Raw genomic sequence first — 24,797 nt, 5'->3', positions numbered from 1 at the left:
GCATTTAGCTAGGTATCAATGCACTGTTGGAGCTAGAAACAAGCATTTAGCTAGGTATCACTGTTGGAGCTAGAAACACAAGCATTTCACAGCACCTGCAATATCATATGCAAATCTCTGTACGCAAAACCAATAAACTTTGATTTGATTTTAAGATACCAAAGGGTCTTGTGGTTCATGATTCGGTTCATTTGGTTCAGAAACTTCATACTCAACAAGGTCGGACAAGTTTTTGTGAATCTGGGTATTTAATTAAAAGAGAAAAGACACAATTTAAGACTTTTATTAAATAAACCAATACATCACTTTTAAGAGCAGATAATAGAGTAATGTAATGAATACATTTCATCAGATGTAGTATGTAGTTGCTCAAACATTTAGTAAACAGAACATCTAATGGGTTGACCATATAACTGAAAATGTAATGTTCTCCTGGTTGACCATATAACTGAAAATGTAATGTTCTCCTGGTTGACCATACAACTGAAAATGTAATGTTCTCCTGGTTGACCATACAACTGAAAATGTAATGTTCTCCTGGTTGACCATACAACTGAAAATGTAATGTTCTCCTGGTTGACCATACAACTGAAAATGTAATGTTCTCCTGGTTGACCATACAACTGAAAATGTAATGTTCTCCTGGTTGACCATACAACTGAAAATGTAATGTTCTCCTGGTTGACCATATTAATGCAACAGATTATCAGTAGAACATATACAATAGATCTGCTCAACTGTTTTGGTTCTGTCCCAAATGGTACCCTTTCCCCTATATAGTGCACTGTCCATAGGGCTCTGGTCAAAAGGAGTGCACTATATAGGGAATAGGGTGACATAGTGCACTACTTTTGACTAGAGCTCTATGTTGGGAATAGGGTACCATAGGGCTCTGGTCAAAATTTGTGCACTATGTAGGGAATAGGGTGCCATAGGGCTCTGGTCAAAAGTAGTGCACTATGTAGGGAATAGGGTGCAATTTAGGATGTGGCGTCTTAATCCCCACGGGAATGTTGCCAATGCTTTGCTGAATACTAGCCCATATTACTCTGTCGGAGTGGGAGTTAACACTAACACTATATAAAAGGTTCCAGCTGGATCTATAAATCAATCGAATGTGTTTTTATAAAGCCCTTCTTTCTTTCTCTTTCTTTTCTTTTTTTACATCAGCAGTTGTCACAAAGTGCTTTACAGAGACCCAGCCTATAACCCTCAATAGCTTTACAGAGACCCAGCCTATAACCCTCAATAGCTTTACAGAGACCCAGCCTATGACCCTCAATAGCTTTACAGATACCCAGCCTATAACCCCAGATAGCTTTACAGATACCCAGCCTATAACCCTCAATAGCTTTACAGATACCCAGCCTATAACCCTCAATAGCTTTACAGATACCCATCCTATAACCCTCAATAGCTTTACAGATACCCATCCTATAACCCTCAATAGCTTTACAGATACCCAGCCTATAACCCCAGAGAGCTTTACAGATACCCAGCCTATAACCCTCAATAGCTTTACAGAGACCCAGCCTATAACCCTCAATAGCTTTACAGAGACCCAGCCTATGACCCTCAATAGCTTTACAGATACCCAGCCTATAACCCTCAATAGCTTTACAGAGACCCAGCCTATAACCCTCAATAGCTTTACAGATACCCAGCCTATAACCCTCAATAGCTTTACAGATACCCAGCCTATAACCCTCAATAGCTTTACAGAGACCCAGCCTATAACCCTCAATAGCTTTACAGATACCCATCCTATAACCCCGGATAGTTTTACAGATACCCATCCTATAACCCCAGATAGCTTTACAGATACCCAGCCTATAACCCTCAATAGCTTTACAGATACCCAGCCTATAACCCCAGATAGCTTTACAGATACCCAGCCTATAACCCTCAATAGCTTTACAGATACCCAGCCTATAACCCTCAATAGCTTTACAGATACCCATCCTATAACCCTCAATAGCTTTACAGATACCCAGCCTATAACCCCAGAGAGCATTACAGATACCCAGCCTAAAACCCTCAATAGCTTTACAGATACCCAGCCTATAACCCTCAATAGCTTTACAGATACCCAGCCTATAACCCTCAATAGCTTTACAGATACCCAGCCTATAACCCTCAATAGCTTTACAGATACCCAGCCTATAACCCTCAATAGCTTTACAGATACTCAGCCTATAACCCTCAATAGCTTTACAGATACCCAGCCTATAACCCTCAATAGCTTTACAGATACCCAGCCTATAACCCTCAATAGCTTTACAGATACCCAGCCTATAACCCTCAATGAACAAACAATGCAGAGGCAGAAGCACCGTGAATATATTGGACCTTGGGATATCTCATACAGTGTTCTATACGCACCAGACTTAGTCAAATACATATCCAATACTTGATTTAGTTGGCCTGGTACAATGGAACCAATGGGATAGTCCCAAAGGTGAAAAATCTGGCACGATTATTTGGCATGTGCATTTGAGGTCTGACACACATGGGCTTTGTTTAGACAGAGAGAGATTCACTTTATATATTATCTACCTCACTTGCTTTGGCAATGTTAACACATGTTTCCCCATGCCAATAAAGCCCCTTGAATTGAATTGAATTGAATTGAGACCAATTCGGATCTTTCTACCGGCTAATCTTTTGACCAATCATATCAGCTCTGAAAAATAATCTGATGTGTAAAGATCAGGAATTATTGTATTAAAATATAATTCAGTCTTGTTTACAATCATGGAACCATTATGAAACACACACCACAGAAAAGCATCATTGAGATTTAAAACAGAGAGTTAAAACAATTTTTTGTTTTTGTCGAAAAGTCTAAATCTTGTAAATTCGAGGTATCATCATAATAATTAACTGAAAAAAAAGAGATGTAAACAAAAATAATTACGGCACGTCATGAATGAATAATGAATTGTGTTAGTTGTTTCGTTCAGCAGTCACAGACCTGGCCTATGAACTTGCTGTACTCCTGTTTGATGCAGCTGTACACTGTTTTGTAGAAGTGCCTGTCTGTCGCCATGAGATCGGTGACTATCTCGGTGTGGTCCATTTTAGGCATGAGGTACAGGGACACCTTGATTGACAGGGCCGTGAGCAGCTCAGAGAACCTCTGGGAAGATTCCACCGGAACTATGATGTCGTTGGTTCCGTGGAGCAAGCAGAAAGGTGGAACTCTGTAGAATTGAACAAATGATGAGTTGGTAGTTGACGCACACACAAAATTCTAGTAGAGCTGCTGACTAACAGACTAGCCCTGTAGAACTGTAACTTCTTCTTTAAGAGGCTCCTCTGTCCTCCACTCGTTACCTGTATTAATGGCACCTGTTTGAACTTGTTATCAGTATAAAAGACACCTGTCCACAACCTCAAACAGTCACACTCCAAACTCCACTATGGCCAAGACCAAAGAGCTGTCAAAGGACAACTGTGCATTTATTGGGTTAAGATCGTCGGAAACCGTTGAGATCATATCAGTTTTATCGTCAATGTCTGTATAGTATTTGCAGCCTCTTCATCCTACCTTTTCAGTTGTGCCTCGCTGAATTTCTTCAGTAGGTGTGTTGGTGAGTAATAAGGGAAGTTCTCCAGTCCGTTCATAGCTTTGTGCATCGTAGAGACATACTCCACAGCTCTCATCTGTTCATGTTCATAGTGGTCCACGATGTTGTACACTCCACTCAAACCTGAACAGAGAACAGACACCATGTCGTAGAGGAGGAGGAGGAGGAGGGGGAGGGGGGGACAACAATATATTTTTAAGGAACTTTATTTTTTAAAATGTAAATTCAATGTAATACATCACAACTTCCTGCTTTTCATTTGATCTTGGAAATAAAGCCTGAGCTTAAGAACAAGAAAATCTCATCAATGCTGAGTTAAATGTTGAGCTGTCTGATTGTCTAAGACAATATCTATAAACCACATTGACCTGTATCTATAAACCACATTGACCTGTATCTATAAACTACATAGTGACCTGTAACTATATAAACCACGCATTGACCTGTAACTATATAAACCACATTGACCTGTAACTATAAACCACGCATTGACCTGTAACTATATAAACCACATATTGACCTGTATCTATAAACCACGCATTGACCTGTAACTATATAAACCACATATTAACCTGTAACTATAAACCACATATTGACCTGTAACTATAAACCACATATTGACCTGTAACTATATAAACCACGCATTGACCTGTAACTATATAAACCACATATTGACCTGTATCTATAAACCACGCATTGACCTGTAACTATATAAACCACATATTGACCTGTATCTATAAACCACGCATTGACCTGTATCTATAAACCACATATTGACCTGTAACTATATAAACCACGCATTGACCTGTAACTATAAACTACATAGTGACCTGTAACTATAAACCACATATTGACCTGTATCTATAAACCACGCATTGACCTGTAACTATATAAACCACATATTGACCTGTAACTATAAACCACATATTGACCTGTAACTATAAACCACATATTGACCTGTAACTATAAACCACATATTGACCTGTAACTATAAACCACATAGTGACCTGTAACTATAAACCACATATTGACCTGTATCTATAGACCACATATTGACCTGTATCTATAAACCACGCATTGACCTGTATCTATAAACCACGCATTGACCTGTATCTATAAACCACGCATTGACCTGTAACTATAAACCACGCATTGACCTGTAACTATAAACCACGCATTGACCTGTAACTATATAAACCACATATTGACCTGTATCTATAAACCACATTGACCTGTAACTATAAACCACATATTGACCTGTAACTATAAACCACGCATTGACCTGTATCTATAAACTACATATTGACCTGTATCTATAAACCACGCATTGACCTGTAACTATATAAACCACATATTGACCTGTATCTATAAACCACGCATTGACCTGTATCTATAAACCACGCATTGACCTGTAACTATAAACCACATATTGACCTGTAACTATATAAACCACATATTGACCTGTATCTATAAACCACATATTGACCTGTATCTATAAACCACATATTGACCTGTATCTATAAACCACATTGACCTGTATCTATAAACCACATTGACCTGTAACTATATAAACCACATATTGACCTGTAACTATAAACTACATAGTGACCTGTATCTATAAACCACATATTGACCTGTAACTATAAACCACATATTGACCTGTATCTATAAACCACGCATTGACCTGTAACTATATAAACCACATATTGACCTGTATCTATAAACCACGCATTGACCTGTAACTATATAAACCACATATTGACCTGTATCTATAAACCACATATTGACCTGTAACTATATAAACCACGCATTGACCTGTAACTATAAACCACATATTGACCTGTAACTATAAACCACATATTGACCTGTAACTATATAAACCACATATTGACCTGTAACTATAAACCACGCATTGACCTGTAACTATATAAACCACATATTGACCTGTAACTATAAACCACGCATTGACCTGTAACTATATAAACCACATATTGACCTGTAACTATAAACCACATATTGACCTGTAACTATAAACCACATATTGACCTGTAACTATAAACCACGCATTGACCTGTAACTCTATAAACCACATATTGACCTGTATCTATAAACCACATATTGACCTGTATCTATAAACCACATATTGACCTGTATCTATAAACCACATATTGACCTGTAACTATATAAACCACGCATTGACCTGTAACTATAAACTACATAGTGACCTGTAACTATAAACCACATATTGACCTGTATCTATAAACCACGCATTGACCTGTAACTATATAAACCACATATTGACCTGTAACTATAAACCACATATTGACCTGTAACTATAAACCACATATTGACCTGTAACTATAAACCACATATTGACCTGTAACTATAAACCACATAGTGACCTGTATCTATAAACCACATAGTGACCTGTATCTATAAACCACATATTGACCTGTATCTATAAACCACGCATTGACCTGTATCTATAAACCACATTGACCTGTATCTATAAACCACGCATTGACCTGTAACTATAAACCACGCATTGACCTGTAACTATAAACCACGCATTGACCTGTAACTATATAAACCACATATTGACCTGTATCTATAAACCACATTGACCTGTAACTATAAACCACATATTGACCTGTAACTATAAACCACGCATTGACCTGTATCTATAAACTACATATTGACCTGTATCTATAAACCACGCATTGACCTGTAACTATATAAACCACATATTGACCTGTATCTATAAACCACGCATTGACCTGTATCTATAAACCACGCATTGACCTGTAACTATAAACCACATATTGACCTGTAACTATATAAACCACATATTGACCTGTATCTATAAACCACATATTGACCTGTATCTATAAACCACATTGACCTGTATCTATAAACCACATTGACCTGTAACTATATAAACCACATATTGACCTGTAACTATAAACTACATAGTGACCTGTATCTATAAACCACATATTGACCTGTAACTATAAACCACATATTGACCTGTATCTATAAACCACGCATTGACCTGTAACTATATAAACCACATATTGACCTGTATCTATAAACCACGCATTGACCTGTAACTATATAAACCACATATTGACCTGTATCTATAAACCACATATTGACCTGTAACTATATAAACCACGCATTGACCTGTAACTATAAACCACATATTGACCTGTAACTATAAACCACATATTGACCTGTAACTATATAAACCACATATTGACCTGTAACTATAAACCACGCATTGACCTGTAACTATATAAACCACATATTGACCTGTAACTATAAACCACGCATTGACCTGTAACTATATAAACCACATATTGACCTGTAACTATAAACCACATATTGACCTGTAACTATAAACCACATATTGACCTGTAACTATAAACCACATATTGACCTGTAACTATAAACCACGCATTGACCTGTAACTCTATAAACCACATATTGACCTGTATCTATAAACCACATATTGACCTGTATCTATAAACCACATATTGACCTGTAACTATAAACCACATATTGACCTGTAACTCCTCTGATTGCCATGGTGATCTCTGTCTGCTTCTTGGCTTCTATAAAGAGCTCGTCTCGTCCCTCGACCATGAACAACACAGTTAGAGCTGCTAGGTGAGCCCCAGCGGAGTGGCCCATTAACACAATGTTATCCTGAAAAGACAACATAGTGGATATCAATACCTGTTAACTGTTCATTACCCACTTTACACTCTAAAAATTAACAGTTTATGAACGACTAACACAATGTTATCCTGCACGTAGACAACAGGTAGGCACAGGGGGGTGAATATCAACCAAAGTGTTATAAATGCTTACTACACATTCATATATATATGAACTAATAATGTATTATTTATGATCTATAACTATAAGCCTTTGATAAATCATATATAGGGATTATTAACATAATGTTATCCTTGCACAAAGAGAGAACAAGCACAGGAATGTTAGTAACAACATTGCATTTATGAACAGTCTTCAGTAAAGGACGAATACAAAAACTAATTTCAAATTTTTCTAATATCAATGCAAGACTACTAAGTGACAATTATAATCAAGAAGTGAGGATTATAATCTAGAAGAAGTGAGGATTATAATCTAGAAGAAGTAAGGATTATAATCTAGAAGTAGTAAGGATTATAATCTAGAAGTGAGAATTATCTAGAAGAAGTGAGGATTATAATCTAGAAGAAGTAAGGATTATAATCTAGAAGTGAGAATTATCTAGAAGTAGTGAGGATTATAATCTAGAAGTAAGGATTATAATCTAGAAGTGAGAATTATCTAGAAGAAGTGAGGATTATAATCTAGAAGTGAGAATTACAGTGCCTTGCGAAAGTATTCGGCCCCCTTGAACTTTGCGACCTTTTGACACATTTCAGGCTTCAAACATAAAGATATAAACTGTATTTTTTTGTGAAGAATCAACAACAAGTGGGACACAATCATGAAGTTGAACGACATTTATTGGATATTTCAAACTTTTTTAACAGATCAAAAACAGAAAAATTGGGCGTGCAAAATTATTCAGCCCCCTTAAGTTAATACTTTGTAGCGCCACCTTTTGCTGCGATTACAGCTGTAAGTCGCTTGGGGTATGTCTCTATCAGTTTTGCACATCGAGAGACTGACAGTTTTTCCCATTCCTCCTAATTGAGGATTAGGCCTCCTGGGTGGCGCAGTGGTTAAGGGCGCTGTAGTGCAGCGCCAGCTGTGCCACCAGAGACTATGGGTTCGCGCCCAGGCTCTGTCGTAACCGGCCGCGACCGGGAGGTCTGTGGGGCGACGCACAATTGGCCTAGCGTCGTCCGGGTTAGGGATGGTTTGGCCGGTAGGGAAATCCTTGTCTCATTGCGCACCAGCGACCCCTGTGGCGGGCCGGCCACAGTGCGCGCTAACCAAGGTTGCCAGGTGCACGGTGTTTCCTCCGACACATTGGTGCGGCTGGCTTCCGGGTTGGATGGCGCTGTGTTAAGAAGCAGTGCGGCTTGGTTGGGTTGTGTATCGGAGGACGCATGACTTTCAACCTTCGTCTCTCCCGTACGAGAGTTGTAGCAATGAGACAAGATAGTAGCTACTAAACAATTGGATACCACGAAATTGGGGTAAAAAAAATATATAAAAAAATAAGAATAAGAATAAATGAGGATTATAATCTAGAAGAAGTGAGGATTATAATCTAGAAGAAGTGAGGATTATAATCTAGAAGTGAGAATTATCATCTAGAAGTGAGAATTATCATCTAGAAGTGAGGATTATAATCTAGAAGAAGTAAGGATTATAATCTAGAAGAAGCGAGGATTATAATCTAGAAGTGAGAATTATAATCTAGAAGTGAGAATTATAATCTAGAAGAAGTGAGGATTATAATCTGGAAGAAGTGAGGATTATAATCTAGAAGAAGTAAGGATTATAATCTAGAAGAAGTGAGGATTATAATCTAGAACCTAGAAGGACCTAGAAGGACCTAGAAGGACCTAGAAGGACCTAGAAGGACCTAGAAGGACCTAGAAGGACCTAGAAGGACCTAGAAGGACCTAGAAGGACCTAGAAGGACCTAGAAGGAGTAAGGATTGGCCCCTATGATATCAACCAATAACTGTAGACCTCGACTTCCAACCACTGTATGCATCACTTTTTAATTTTTATTTAATTTAATTTCACCTTTATTTAACCAGGTAAGCCAGTTTAGAACACCTTTATTTAACCAGGTAGGCCAGTTGAGAACAAGTTCTCATTTACAACTGTGACCTGGCCAAGATAAAGCAAAGCAGTGTGACACAAACAACAACACAGAGTTACACATGGAATAAACAAACATACAGTCAATAACACAATAGAACAATCTGTATATAGTGTGTGTAAATGGAGTAAGGAGGTAAGGCAATAAATAGGCCAATAGTAGCAAAGTAATTAGAATGTAGCAAATTAACACTGGAGTGATAGATGTGCAGACTTACTTTGTCGAAGTTGAATTTATGGCCGCTGTCCCTCGCCCAAATGAGACAGTCCGCAATATCTTGAACCATACACAAAACATTACCCTGGAAAGAAGATTAGGGTCAAATGCAATGTGAACACTCGCTCACTGAATACAACAGGGACTGCATGGTGTTTTGGTCTATTCTATCTGTCCCTATCCCCCAAAAAATATATATATACACATTTGAAACTAGAAACGCTACATTTTCTAAAGAATATTTATGTGCTTGTTGCAGCTGTTTTTTTTATGGTTGTGGAGGGAGTCTTACCTTTGGATAGGTACAATAGTCCGGACAGATCACCGTTGCGCTGAGCTCCTTAGCCATCTGCATGGCCAGTAGACAGTATATGGACCTCTCCCCTGAACCCCAGGCTCCCCCGTATATAAACACTACCACAGGCACCGGTCCACTGCCGGGCTGGCCCACCGTGGGAGAATAATACAAATCCAGCTTGTTACTACGACGCCCAAACGTGATTCCCTTTAGGAGGAGGAGGAGGAGAGAGGGAGGAGAAGAAGAGCACTGTGCAGTGAGCTTTCACATTCATATATAATGAGGTACAAATGGTTTTGTAAAATATTGCAAAGAAAGGAAAAGGAATAATCAGTCAGTATTTTTCTCCGCTCATACTAGACCAATAAAGGCCTAGTTCACTATTATTATATACAGTGGGGCAAAAAAGTATTTAGTCAGCCACCAATTGTGCAAGTTCTCCCACTTAAAAAGATGAGAGGCCTGTAATTTCCATCATGACAGACAAAATGAGAAAAAAAATCCCAAAAAAATCACATTGTAGGATTTTTTATGAATTTATTTGCAAATTATGGTGGAAAATAAGTATTTGGTCAATAACAAAAGTATATCTCAATACTTGTAACGGTTTTCTGTAGGCAAGGGAGAGGCAGACCAAAATGCGGCGTGGCTATTGCGATCCATGTTTAATGAAACAAAATAACCATGAATCAAATACAAAACAATAAACGTAACACAAAAACCAAAACAGCCTGGTGCAATGTAACACAGAGACAGGAACAAGGACAATCACCCACCAAACCCAACACCAAACAGCCTCATACTGGTGCAATGTAACACAGAGACAGGAACAAGGACAATCACCCACCAAACAGCCTCATACTGGTGCAATGTAACACAGAGACAGGAACAAGGACAATCACCCACCAAACCCAACAGCCTCATACTGGTGCAATGTAACACAGAGACAGGAACAAGGACAATCACCCACCAAACCCAACACCAAACAGGCTAATACTGGTGCAATGTAACACAGAGACAGGAACAAGGACAATCACCCACAAAACCCAACACCAAACAGGCTACCTAAATATGGTTCCCAATCAGAGACAATGACGAACACCTGCCTCTGATTGAGAACCATATCAGGCCAAACATAGAACTAGACAAACTAGACATGTAACATAGAATGCCCACTCAGCTCACACCCTGACCAACCAACACATAGAAACATACAAAGCAAACTATGGTCAGGGTGTGACAATACTTTGTTATATACCCTTTGTTGGCAATGACGTTTTCTGTCTTCACAACTTTTTTTTTTGGCCCATTCCTCCATGCAGATCTCCTCTAAAGCAGTGATGTTTTGGGGCTGTTGCTGGGCAACATGGACTTTCAACTCCCTCAAAAGATTTTCTATGGGGTTGAGATCTGGAGACTGGCTAGGCCACTCCAGGACCTTGAAATGCTTCTTACGAAGCCACTCCTTCGTTGTCCGGGTGGTGTGTTTGGGATCATTGTCATGCTGAAAGACCCAGCCACGTTTCATCTTCAATGCCCTTGTTGATGGAAGGATGTTTTCACTCAAAATCTCACGGCATAGTGCGTTACTGATGGTAGGCTTTGTTACTTTGATCCCAGCTCTCTGCAGGTCATTCACTAGGTCCCCCTGTGTGGTTCTGGGATTTTTGCTCACCGTTCTTGTGATAATTTTGACCCCACGGGTGAGATCTTGCGTGGAGCCCCAGATCGAGGGAGATTATCAGTGGTCTTGTATGTCTTTCATTTCCTAATAATTGCTTCCACAGTTGATTTCTTCAAGCCAAGCTGCTTACCTATTGCAGATTCAGTCTTCCCAGCCTGGTGCAGGTCTACAATTTTGTTTCTGGTGTCCTTTGACAGCTCTTTGGTCTTGGCCATAGTTGAGTTTGGAGTGTGACTGTTTGAGGTTGTGGACAGGTGTCTTTTATACTGATAACAAGTTCAAACAGGTGCCATTAATACAGGTAACGAGTGGAGGACAGAGGAGCCTCTTAAAGAAGAAGTTACAGGTCTGTGAGAGCCAGAAATCTTGCTTGTTTTTAGGTGTTTTTAGGGGGTTTCATAATGCTAGTGGTTTTCTACATTACCTTTTCATAATGCTTGTGGTTTTCTACATTCTTGTACCAGGACTTCCACTGGAAGTAGAGTTTTCCGTACTGGAAGTATTTCAGCATCTCCAGCACAGCTCTAGTCAGACAGTATATCCTCCTGGGGAGAGGAAGGACACACACACACACACACACACACACACACACACACACACACACACACACACACACACACACACACACACACACACACACACACACACACACACACACACACACACACACACACACACACACAGTACATCTCAGAACCGCTAAATAAATATGAGCCCTGCTTGCCAGACTCATGGCGTGGGAAGAGACTATAAAAATCAGAACCTCATAACAATGTTTATGTCCCTATTCCCTATATAGTGCACTACTTTTGACCAGGGCCCTATGGTACCCTATTCCCTATATAGTGCACTACTTTTGACCAGGGCCCTATGGTACCCTATTCCCTATATAGTGCACTACTTTTGACCAGAGCCCTATGGTACCCTATTCCCTATATAGTGCACTACTTTTGACCAGGGCCCATAGAGTTATGGTGCTCTATGTAGGGAATAGGGTGCCATTCAGGGGACAATATATCAGTGAAGGTTATAGTAGCACTGGATTGTTAAATTACCTTGGCTTCAGAGCCTCAATGTACTTTTTATAGCCTGGCTTGTTAGGCCAGCCATACATCCACTGGGCTACGAGAGAGATGGAGTAGGGGATGCCCACTAACAACGCCCCTGCAGCCATGGGTAGAGACATGTTGTACTTCAGTCCAATCCTAGAGAACAACACACGGAGAGAGAGGAGGGAGAGAGGGGGGGGAGAGAGAGGGAGAGAGAGAGAGACAGAGAGAAGGAGAGAGACAGAGACACAGAGCGAGAGACAGAGAGGAGAGAGAGGAGGGAGAGAGATGAGGGAGAGAGGGGGAGAGAGAGACAGAGAGAAGGAGAGAGACAGAGACACAGAGCAAGAGACAGAGGAGAGAGAGGAGGGAGAGAGATGAGGGAGAGAGCCACAGAGAGAGAGACAGAGCGAGAAACAGAGAGAAGGAGAGAGACAGACACAGGGTGAGAGACAGAGGAGAGAGAGAGAGGGAGAGAGAGAAGGAGAGAGAGACAGAGACATAGAGAGAGACACACATAGCGAGAGACAGAGGGAGGAGAGAGGAGAGAGGAGAAAGAGAGACAGAAAAGGAGAGAGAGAGTTACAGAGGGAGGAGAGAGGAGAGAGAGAGATAGAGAAGGACAGAGAGAGAGATGGAGGAGAGAGACAGAGAAGGAGAGAGAGAGAGGGAAAGAGGGAGTTGAGATGAGAGAGAGACAGAAAAGGAGAGAGAGAGAGGGAAAGAGCGAGTAGAGAGGAGAGAGAGAGACAGAAAAGGAGAGAGAGCGAGGCAGAGGGAGGAGAGAGGAGAGAGAGAGAGAGAGAGAGAGAGAGAGAGAGAGAGAGAGAGAGAGAGACAGAGGGAGGAGAGAGGAGAGAGGAGAGAGAGAAAGAGACAGAGGGGGGGTTAGTAATCACTGTTGCATAATAATATGCTAGTTCGTAGCTCCCGAGTGGCGCAGTGGTCTAAGGCACTGCATCTCCATGCAAGAGGTGTCACTACAGTCGCTGGTTCGAATCCAGGCTGTATCACATCTGGCCGTGATTGGGAGTCCCATAGGGCAGCGCACAATTGGCCCAGCATCGTCCGGGTTTGGCCGTCATTGTAAAATAAGAATTTGTTCTTAACTGACTTGCCTAGTTAAATAAAGGTTAAATAAATAAAAAATTATCAAGATAAGCTATTGAATGGCACTGGTAAGTAAAACATGCTGAGTGTCCTTCTTCACATGTTAATGAAGAGTTAGTAAACTGCTGAAAATAGTCATGTACCGTATTGAATGGCACTGGTATACAAGCGAACATGTTATTTTGAGTGCGTGTGTACTCACATATTTAGTGATCCAAGTTGAGACGCTGTATCTGTGGGACTGTTTCCTGTCAGAGGAAGGCAAAACAGGACAGACAACGTTAGACTATTACACCAACTGATCCATAGATGATTCAGATAACCAAGGTCCAGACCTAAGACCATGATTAGTTCATTCTTTGGAGCAGGTGTCTTAGTGCTAGGGTGGAACAAAAAGCTGGCTGCTTCACAGTAAGCAGAGGGAGACTGGAAAGAATACTGTTCCGAGGTTCTACTATGCAATGAGTTCTGAAGTTGCAAAATTCCAAATTCCATTCCACTATGATAGGTTATCTGTGGACTAGCTCTGGGTCAAGTTGCCCTGAACCAGAGCCAACCAAGCTGAAGGCAAACCCCGTTTTTGGTGATTTCTGGTATATGATCAAAACAAATAAATCGCAGCACGTTTTAGGACTCATTCAGCAGTTTTTTCCCTGATTTAAGTACAATACCATTGGAAATTAATATTGAAAGTTCAATTTATATTACCAAAACTTTAAGTTGAAAATGATGCTGTCCTGCTTCATGTTGACAAGCTATTTTGATAAATGTCAAAACACAGTTTTAAGGTGACCCGATCAATAACCAATATGTAGAACCTGTTTGTGATATATTGAAAACATATAAAAATGTCCATTTACAAATACAGTAGTAATTATGAGACTTATTATTATTATATTTGTTTTTTTGTAGCCTCTCTAGTACCAGCCGTCTCTCTCTAGTACGGGCCGTCTCGCTATAGTACCAGCCGTCTCTCTCTAGTACCAGCCGTCTCGCTATAGTACCAGCCGTCTCGCTATAGTACCAGCCGTCTCTCTCTAGTACCAGCCGTCTCGCTATAGTACCAGCCGTCTCGCTATAGTACCAGCCGTCTCTCTCTAGTACCAGCCGTCTCGCTATAGTACCAGCCGTCTCGCTATAGTACCAGCCGTCTCTCTCTAGTACCAGCCGTCTCTCTCTAGTACCAGCCGTCTCGCTATAGTACCAGCCGTCTCGCTATAGTACCAGCCGTCTCGCTATAGTACCAGCCGTCTCGCTATAGTACCAGCCGTCTCGCTATAGTACCAGCCGTCTCGCTATAGTACCAGCCGTCTCTCTCTAGTACCAGCCGTCTCTCTCTAGTACCAGCCGTCTCGCTATAGTACCAGCCGTCTCTCTCTAGTACCAGCCGTCTCTCTCTAGTACCAGCCGTCTCTCTCTAGTACTGGCCGTCTCTCGCTATAGTACCAGCCGTCTCGCTATAGTACCAGCCGTCTCGCTATAGTACCAGCCGTCTCTCTCTAGTACCAGCCGTCTCGCTATAGTACCAGCCGTCTCGCTATAGTACCAGCCGTCTCTCTCTAGTACCAGCCGTCTCTCTCTAGTACCAGCCGTCTCGCTATAGTACCAGCCGTCTCGCTATAGTACCAGCCGTCTCGCTATAGTACCAGCCGTCTCGCTATAGTACCAGCCGTCTCGCTATAGTACCAGCCGTCTCGCTATAGTACCAGCCGTCTCGCTATAGTACCAGCCGTCTCGCTATAGTACCAGCCGTCTCGCTATAGTACCAGCCGTCTCTCTCTAGTACCAGCCGTCTCGCTATAGTACCAGCCGTCTCGCTATAGTACCAGCCGTCTCGCTATAGTACCAGCCGTCTCGCTATAGTACCAGCCGTCTCGCTATAGTACCAGCCGTCTCGCTATAGTACCAGCCGTCTCGCTATAGTACCAGCCGTCTCGCTATAGTACCAGCCGTCTCGCTATAGTACCAGCCGTCTCGCTATAGTACCAGCCGTCTCTCTCTAGTACCAGCCGTCTCGCTATAGTACCGGCCGTCTCTCTATAGTACCAGCCGTCTCTCTCTAGTACCAGCCGTCTCTCTATAGTACCAGCCGTCTCTCTATAGTACCAGCCGTCTCGCTATAGTACCAGCCGTCTCGCTATAGTACCAGCCGTCTCTCTCTAGTACCAGCCGTCTCTCTATAGTACCAGCCGTCTCGCTATAGTACCAGCCGTCTCGCTATAGTACCAGCCGTCTCTCTCTAGTACCAGCCGTCTCTCTATAGTACCAGCCGTCTCGCTATAGTACCAGCCGTCTCGCTATAGTACCAGCCGTCTCTCTATAGTACCAGCCGTCTCTCTATAGTACCAGCCGTCTCTCTATAGTACCAGCCGTCTCTCTATAGTACCAGCCGTCTCTCTATAGTACCAGCCGTCTCGCTATAGTACCAGCCGTCTCTCTATAGTACCAGCCGTCTCTCTATAGTACCAGCCGTCTCTCTATAGTACCAGCCGTCTCGCTATAGTACCAGCCGTCTCTCTATAGTACCAGCCGTCTCGCTATAGTACCAGCCGTCTCGCTATAGTACCAGCCGTCTCTCTATAGTACCAGCCGTCTCTCTATAGTACCAGCCGTCTCTCTATAGTACCAGCCGTCTCTCTATAGTACCAGCCGTCTCTCTATAGTACCAGCCGTCTCTCTATAGTACCAGCCGTCTCTCTATAGTACCAGCCGTCTCGCTAGAGTACCAGCCGTCTCGCTATAGTACCAGCCGTCTCGCTATAGTACCAGCCGTCTCGCTATAGTACCAGCCGTCTCGCTATAGTACCAGCCGTCTCGCTATAGTACTGGCCGTCTTGCCATAGTACCAGCCGTCTCGCTATAGTACCAGCCGTCTCGCTAGAGTACTGGCCGTCTTGCCATAGTACCAGCCGTCTCGCTATAGTACCAGCCGTCTCGCTATAGTACCAGCCGTCTCGCTATAGTACCAGCCGTCTCGCTATAGTACCAGCCGTCTCGCTATAGTACGGGCCGTCTCTCTCTAGTACCAGCCGTCTCGCTATAGTACCAGCCGTCTCGCTATAGTACCAGCCGTCTCGCTATAGTACCAGCCGTCTCTCTCTAGTACCAGCCGTCTCGCTATAGTACCAGCCGTCTCTCTCTAGTACCAGCCGTCTCGCTATAGTACCAGCCGTCTCGCTATAGTACCAGCCGTCTCGCTATAGTACTGGCCGTCTCTCTCTAGTACTGGCTGTCTCTCTCTAGTACTGGCTGTCTCTCTCTAGTACCTGTCCGTCTCTCTCTAGTACCAGCCGTCTCGCTATAGTACCAGCCGTCTCGCTATAGTACCAGCCGTCTCTCTCTAGTACCTGCCGTCTCTCTCTAGTACCAGCCGTCTCTCTCTAGTACCAGCCGTCTCGCTATAGTACCAGCCGTCTCGCTATAGTACTGGCCGTCTTGCCATAGTACCAGCCGTCTCGCTATAGTACCAGCCGTCTCGCTAGAGTACTGGCCGTCTTGCCATAGTACCAGCCGTCTCGCTATAGTACCAGCCGTCTCGCTAGAGTACTGGCCGTCTCTCTCTAGTACTGGCTGTCTCTCTCTAGTACCTGTCCGTCTCTCTCTAGTACCAGCCGTCTCGCTATAGTACCAGCCGTCTCGCTATAGTACTGGCCGTCTCTCTCTAGTACTGGCTGTCTCTCTCTAGTACCTGTCCGTCTCTCTCTAGTACCAGCCGTCTCGCTATAGTACCGGCCGTCTTGCCATAGTACCAGCCGTCTCGCTATAGTACTGGCCGTCTTGCCATAGTACCAGCCGTCTCGCTATAGTACCAGCCGTCTCGCTAGAGTACTGGCCGTCTCTCTCTAGTACTGGCTGTCTCTCTCTAGTACCTGTCCGTCTCTCTCTAGTACCAGCCGTCTCGCTATAGTACCAGCCGTCTCGCTATAGTACTGGCCGTCTCTTGCCATAGTACCGGCCATCTCTCTATAGTACCGGCCGTCTCTCTCTAGTACCAGCCGTCTCGCTATAGTACCAGCCGTCTCGCTAGAGTACTGGCCGTCTCTTGCCATAGTACCGGCCATCTCTCTATAGTACCGGCCGTCTCTCTCTAGTACCGACCGTCTCTCTCTAGTACGGGCCGTCTCTCTCTAGTACCAGCCGTCTCGCTATAGTACCAGCCGTCTCGCTAGAGTACTGGCCGTCTCTTGCCATAGTACCGGCCATCTCTCTATAGTACCGGCCGTCTCTCTCTAGTACCGACCGTCTCTCTCTAGTACGGGCCGTCTCTCTCTAGTACTGGCCGTCTCTCTCTAGTACTGGCTGTCTCTCTCTAGTACCTGTCCGTCTCTCTCTAGTACCAGCCGTCTCGCTATAGTACCGGCCGTCTCGCTAGAGTACTGGCCGTCTCTTGCTATAGTACCGGCCGTCTCTCTCTAGTACCGGCCGTCTCTCTCTAGACCCGGCCGTCTCTCTCTAGTACCGGCCGTCTCTCTTGTTTTTTTTATTCAACGAGCACCTTATGAACTGCACACATACAAAAAAATCCTGTTATTTTGACAATTGGCAATAAATAACTGATATCGATTAGGGGGGGGGGGGGGGGGGGGGTAAGGTTGTACGTGCTGTACAAAACACATGGTTGGAGAAAGAACAACCAGCAGAAGACACTGAGATACAGTTTTACAGTGATGCAATTTTGATCGGCAAAACGGAAAGAGAAACGCAACTCATATCGATATCACGCTGAAATCAATTCCACGAGAGGGGGAGATGAGGCTGCACGTCCTGCTGAAACTAACACAGCTCATCAAACAAACACACGGAATCTGGCCATAATGTGAATAATGTGTACATCACTGGTTAGAGGACAGTTTGTAGAAGGCAGCTAGCTGGGCCACCAAACGATGTAAGTGTAAGGCAACACTTTATATATTATATATTATATTATATATTATAGTTTGTTATTTTAGATATTACGCTGAAATAAAGAGAACGCTGTTAGTTTTGTTTAGTAAAGATGAATTACTTCAAACTACTTTTGTGTACCTTGTTAACATTTCAACATTAAATCCATGTCTTAAACATTACTACGTCATGGAAAATGGCGAAGTAAACGTATCATCAACTAGACACATTAAAGTTATTTACCTTACAGATCAGGAAGTTACCGATCAGGAAGTTACCGATCAGGAAGTTACCGATCAGGAAGTTACCGATCAGGAAGTTACAGATCAGGAAGTTACAGATCAGGAAGTTACAGATCAGGAAGTTACAGATCAGGAAGTTTACAGGTCAGGAAGTCAGCTAATTTCCACTCCATTCATATGCAAATCAATTGGATTCATACACTGACATGTTTATATTTTAACCTGCCCTTCCCTCATCTTCACTGAAATAAAATCATTTTAGTAATCCTCTATTGTGGTTCATTGTTGTTCTATCTCTTATAGCTCATTAGCACCCCCTTGTGGTTGAATATATATATGTATCTACTGTAGGTCCCAGGATAAAACAATGAATAATGTTGAACTAACAAACACCATCAAAGGATACGTTACAATTTACAACAATGAACACCTTGTGAAACAGCTGTGAAAACCAACCGGACAATATTTAAGACTTAAATATATCAAGTTTGCTCTTTTCTTGGTATAGTTGTGTCATTCATTTATTTTCACTTGTTTTTGTACACTCACATGGTAATCAGACTGAAATACTGAATTCTGGCGTGTGGAATAGAGAGGAGGTGGGTGATGTGTGTGTGGGTGGGAAGTTCTGGCTGTCACTTGTTCTCAACAGACAGTCAGTCTCAGAAGAGGGACTTAAGGAGGGAGACTGCAATGTCCAGGCACTGCTATTCTCTTTGTTCTGAGTGTTTGCAGTGCTAGTGTTTTTGGTTCATCTGTGGATCTCACATACAGTATTACATGCCCAGTATGATAGAGCACAAACACTTTCTAGCAACAGCCTTAGCAACGGAAGCTAGAACTCATCGAATCCCATTGTGACACGGGGGGGGGGGGGCACTTTTTTGGCAGAGGGGCACTTTTTGGCAGAGGGACACTATTTGGCAGGGGGACACTATTTGGCAGGGGGACACTATTTGGCAGGGGGACACTGTTTGGCATCTACACATTTTTGCATTGGGCGTAGGTAAAATGTCCTGCAATTCTACACATTTTCCCATGAACCTATGCCATGTTAATGATATCTGAGAGTGACTAACAAAATCAACAACCCCTGGAGGTCAAAGCCACTAGGAACGTACCCTGTGTGCCCGGTCGGTATTCAGCCATGATTACTACACATTTAAATAACTGGCTAGACTAACTTAGCATTCTAAGACATGTTAGCTGACATGTGCTAATTGAGTGACTGTCAGTGACTGACAACAACAACAAAAAAACAAGAGAAAAACTGCTGAGTCACAACCACAATTTGTTGGAACTTGCACCATGTGTATTTATAAGTTGTGTCCGGGACTGTTCCCTAGCGACCGGGGGGCTGGAGCCAGGCCTGGTGCCATCAACCACTTTATCTATTACTCAAACGAATCACCGTGTAACATAGAATTGTAACGGCGTTCTTCGTTTGTTGAGAGAGAGTCGGACCGAAATGCAGCGTGGTGGTTACTCATGTTCTTTAATGAAGAAAAAGTGACGATACATGAAATAACTTAAATAAATACAAAAGACAACAAACGGAACGTGAAACCTAATTACAGCCTATCTGGTGACACTACACAGAGACAGGAACAATCACCCACCAACCTAATACAGCCTATCTGGTGACACTACACAGAGACAGGAACAATCACCCACCAACCTAATACAGCCTATCTGGTGATACTACACAGAGACAGGAACAATCACCCACCAACCTAATACAGCCTATCTGGTGAACACTACACAGAGACAGGAACAATCACCCACCAACCTAATACAGCCTATCTGGTGACACTACACAGAGACAGGAACAATCACCCACAAACCTAATACAGCCTATCTGGTGACACAACACAGAGACAGGAACAATCACCCACAAAATACAAAGCGAACTCAGGCTACCTAAATACGGTTCCCAATCAGAGGCAAGGAGAAGCACCTATCTCTGATCGAGAACCGCCTCAGGCAGCCAAGCCTACACTCGACACACCCCTAATCAACCACAATCCCAATGCCTACAAAAAAAACCAATACGACAACACAATAACCCCATGTCACACCCTGGCCTGAACAAATAATTAAAGAAAACACAAAATACTAAGACCAAGGCGTGACAGAACCCCCCCCCCCCCCCAAGGTGCGGACTCCCGGACGCACCTCAAAACCATAGGGAGGGTCCGGGTGGGCGTCTGTCCATGGTGGCGGCTCCGGCTCGGGACGTGGACCCCACTCCATAAATGTCATAGTTCCTCCCCTTCGCGTCCTGGGATAATCCACCCTCGCCGCCGACCATGGCCTAATAGTCCTCACCCAGAACCCCACAGAACTGAGGAGCAGCTTGTGACTGAGGGGCATCTCGGGACTGAGGGACAGCTCGGGACTGAGGGACAGCTCGGGACTGAGGGGCAGCTCGGGACTGAGGGGCAGCTCGGGACTGAGGGGCAGCCCGGAACTGAGGGGCAGCCCGGAACTGAGGGGCAGCCCGGAACTGAGAGGAAGCCCAGTACTGAGAGGAAGCCCAGTACTGAGAGGAAGCCCAGTACTGAGAGGAAGCCCAGTACTGAGATGAAGCTCAGGTAGGTAGTAGGCTCCGGTAGATCCTGGCTGGCTGGCGGATCTGGAAGATTCAGGTTGACTAGCAGATCTGGAAGATTCTGGTTGACTAGCAGATCTGGAAGATTCTGGTTGACAGGCTGATCTGGAAGAATCTGGTTGACTGGCAGATCTAGAAGATCATGGCTGACTGGCGGATCTAGCTGCTCTATGCAGACTGACAGCTCTGACTGCTCCATGCAGGCTGACAGCTCCTTGCAGACTGGCAGCTCTGGCTGCTTCATGCAGACTGACAGCTCTGACTGCTCCATGCAGGCTGACAGCACCCTGCAGACTGGCAGCTCCTTGCAGACTGACAGCTCCTTGCAGACTGACAGCTCCCTGCAGACTGGCAGCTCCTTGCAGACTGACAGCTCTGACTGCTCCATGCAGGCTGACAGCTCCTTGCAGACTGACAGCTCCTTGCAGACTGGCAGCTCCTTGCAGACTGGCAGCTCCTTGCAGACTGACAGCTCCCTGCAGACTGGCAGCTCCTTGCAGACTGACAGCTCTGACTGCTCCATGCAGGCTGACAGCTCCTTGCAGACTGACAGCTCCTTGCAGACTGGCAGCTCCTTGCAGACTGACAGCTCCTTGCAGACTGACAGCTCCTTGCAGACTGGCAGCTCCTTGCAGACTGACAGCTCCCTGCAGACTGACAGCTCCCTGCAGACTGGCAGCTCATTGCAGACTCTTGAGCTCTTGAGCACCGAGCCTGCCTAAGCTTACCTGGCTCGATGCCCGCTCTAGCACGGCCAATACGAAGGGCTGGTATGAACCGTACCGGGCTATGCACCCGCACTGGAGACACTGTGCGCTCACTAGCATAACACGGTGCCTGCCCGGTCTCTTTAGCCCACCGGAAAGCACAATCACCCACACAAGACAAAGCGAACTCAGGCTACCTAAATACGGTTCCCAATCAGAGACAACGAGAGGCACCTGACTCTGATCGAGAACCGCCTCAGGCAGCCAAGCCTATACTCGACACACCCCTAATCAACCACAATCCCAATGCCTACAAAAACCCCCAATACGACAACACAATAACCCCATGTCACACCCTGGCCTGAACAAATAATTAAAGAAAACACAAAATACTAAGACCAAGGCGTGACAAGAATATCAACAGTGACAACGGTTGGCTGCTATTTAAGTGATAGTTTGAGTGTCAAATCAATGTATTTGTGTGTGGCAAGCGCCTTTTATAGGGAGACCCCCATTCTAAGTGATTCTAAGTTCTGGGCTCCCCAAGCATGTGATAAAATGAACGGTACGCAACCAATTAATATTATGTCATGGTGATGACTATAAACCTTTATACTAACGTCACCAATCCAAAAGGACGTCACCAAAGTCACCAAACCAAAAGGACGTCACCAACATCACCAAACCAAAAGGACGTCACCAACGTCACCAACGTCACCAAACCAAAAGGATGTCACCAACGTCACCAACGTCACCAAACCAAAAGGATGTCACCGACGTCACCAATCCAAAAGGACGTCACCAACATCACCAACGTCACCAAACCAAAAGGACGTCACCAACGTCACCAACGTCACCAAACCAAAAGGATGTCACCGACGTCACCAACATCACCAATCCAAAAGGACGTCACCAATCCAAAAGGACGTCACCAATCCAAAAGGACGTCATCAATGTCACCAATCCAAAAGGACGTCACCAATCCAAAAGGACGTCACCAACGTCACCAACGTCACCAAACCAAAAGGATGTCACCAACGTCACCAAGCCAAAAGGCCGTCACCAACGTCACCAATCCAAAAGGACGTCACCAACATCACCAACGCCACCAACGTCACCAAACCAAAAGGACGTCACCAACGTCACCAATGTCACCAATCCAAAAGGACGCCACCAACGTCACCAACATCACCAATCCAAAAGGACGTCACCAATCCAAAAGGACGTCACCAACATCACCAATGTCACCAATCCAAAAGGGCGTCACTAACGTCACCAATCCAAAAGGACGTCACCAACGTCACCAATCCAAAAGGGCGTCACCAACATCACCAATCCAAAAGGACGTCATCAATCCAAAAGGGCGTCGCCAATCCAAAAGGACGTCACCAACGTCACCAATCCAAAAGGACGTCATCAATCCAAAAGGACGTCACCAATCCAAAAGGGCGTCACCAATTCAAAAGGACGTCACCAATCCAAAAGGACGTCACCAACGTCACCAATCCAAAAGGACGTCACCAACGTCATCAATCCAAAAGGACGTCACCAATCCCAGGGCAAAAGGACGTGTACTCCCACAAAATGTTATGGGGTGAAAATGCAAGCTTGTGTAAGGCAGTAACACAAACTGTCCACATTAGGGGGTTGAAAAAACGCAATATAGGCCTACATAAAGAGATAAACGTTGACGTTCTGTACATTTACTTTACTTACACCACCCGATGTCACAGGAAGGCCATACAGATCATCAAGGACAAAAAGCACCCGAGCCACTGCCTGTTCACCCCGCTGTCATCCAGAAGGCGAGGTGCATCAAAGCTGGGACCGAGAGACTGAAAAACAGCTTCTATCTCAAGGCCATCAGACTGTTAAACAGCCACCACTAACATTGAGTGGCTGCTGCCAACACACTGACTCAACTCCAGCCACTTTAATAATGGGAATTGATGGGAATTGATGTAAAATATATCACTAGCCACTTTAAACAATGCTACCTAATATAATGTTTACATACCCTACATTATTCATCTCATATGTATACGTATATACTGTACTCTATATCATCTACTGCATCTTTATGTAATACATGTTAGTTAGATTACTCGTTGGTTATTACTGCATTGTCGGAACTAGAAGCACAAGCATTTCGCACCACTCGCATTAACATCTGCTAAACATCTGTATGTGAGAAATAAATTTGATTTGATTTGAAATAATGGACGCTGAAGCAGGATGAGGCGGAGCCAAAATAATTCAACACGATAGTATATACTGAGTGTACAAAACACTAGGAACACCTTCCTAATATTGAGTTGCAACCAGAACAGAACATCCTCAATTCGTCGGGGACATGGACTCTACACTGTGTCGAAAGCGTTCCACAGGGATGCTGGCCCATGTTGACTCCAATGCTTCCGACAGTTGTGTCAAGTTGGCTGGATGTCCTTTGGGTGGTGGACCATTCTTGATACACACAGGAAACTGTTGAGCGTGAAAAACACAGCAGTGTTGCAGTTCTTCACACAAACCGGTGCGCCTGGCACCTACTACCATACCCCGTTCAAAGGCACTTAAATCTTTTGTCTTGCCCATTCACCCTCTGA

At 43.9% G+C, this 24,797-nt stretch overlaps 1 protein-coding gene across 2 annotated transcripts in view; it reads right to left on the bottom strand.

Moving 5' to 3' along the window:
- Window positions 1–267: 267 nt before the first annotated feature.
- LOC109881520 (probable isoprenylcysteine alpha-carbonyl methylesterase ICMEL1) overlaps window positions 268–24,797 on the bottom strand; it is a 30,862-nt gene continuing 6,332 nt past the window's right edge. For both annotated transcript variants that reach the window (XM_031829580.1, XM_031829579.1), the window contains exons 2-9: window positions 13,950–13,995; window positions 12,644–12,793; window positions 12,013–12,133; window positions 9,899–10,111; window positions 9,608–9,691; window positions 7,157–7,298; window positions 3,551–3,713; window positions 268–3,203 (exon numbers count right to left, since the gene is read on the bottom strand). In XM_031829580.1, the coding sequence (XP_031685440.1) occupies window positions 2,960–3,203; window positions 3,551–3,713; window positions 7,157–7,298; window positions 9,608–9,691; window positions 9,899–10,111; window positions 12,013–12,133; window positions 12,644–12,793; window positions 13,950–13,951 (1,119 nt within the window). In that variant the 5' untranslated portion in view covers window positions 13,952–13,995 and the 3' untranslated portion in view covers window positions 268–2,959. The remainder of the gene's footprint in view (window positions 3,204–3,550; window positions 3,714–7,156; window positions 7,299–9,607; window positions 9,692–9,898; window positions 10,112–12,012; window positions 12,134–12,643; window positions 12,794–13,949; window positions 13,996–24,797) is intronic.

Source organism: Oncorhynchus kisutch, linkage group LG8 (assembly GCF_002021735.2).
Source record: "Oncorhynchus kisutch isolate 150728-3 linkage group LG8, Okis_V2, whole genome shotgun sequence".
NCBI lineage: Eukaryota > Metazoa > Chordata > Actinopteri > Salmoniformes > Salmonidae > Oncorhynchus > Oncorhynchus kisutch.
Note: the sequence above shows the minus strand (reverse complement) of the source record. Positions and strands in the feature narration are given on the sequence as shown.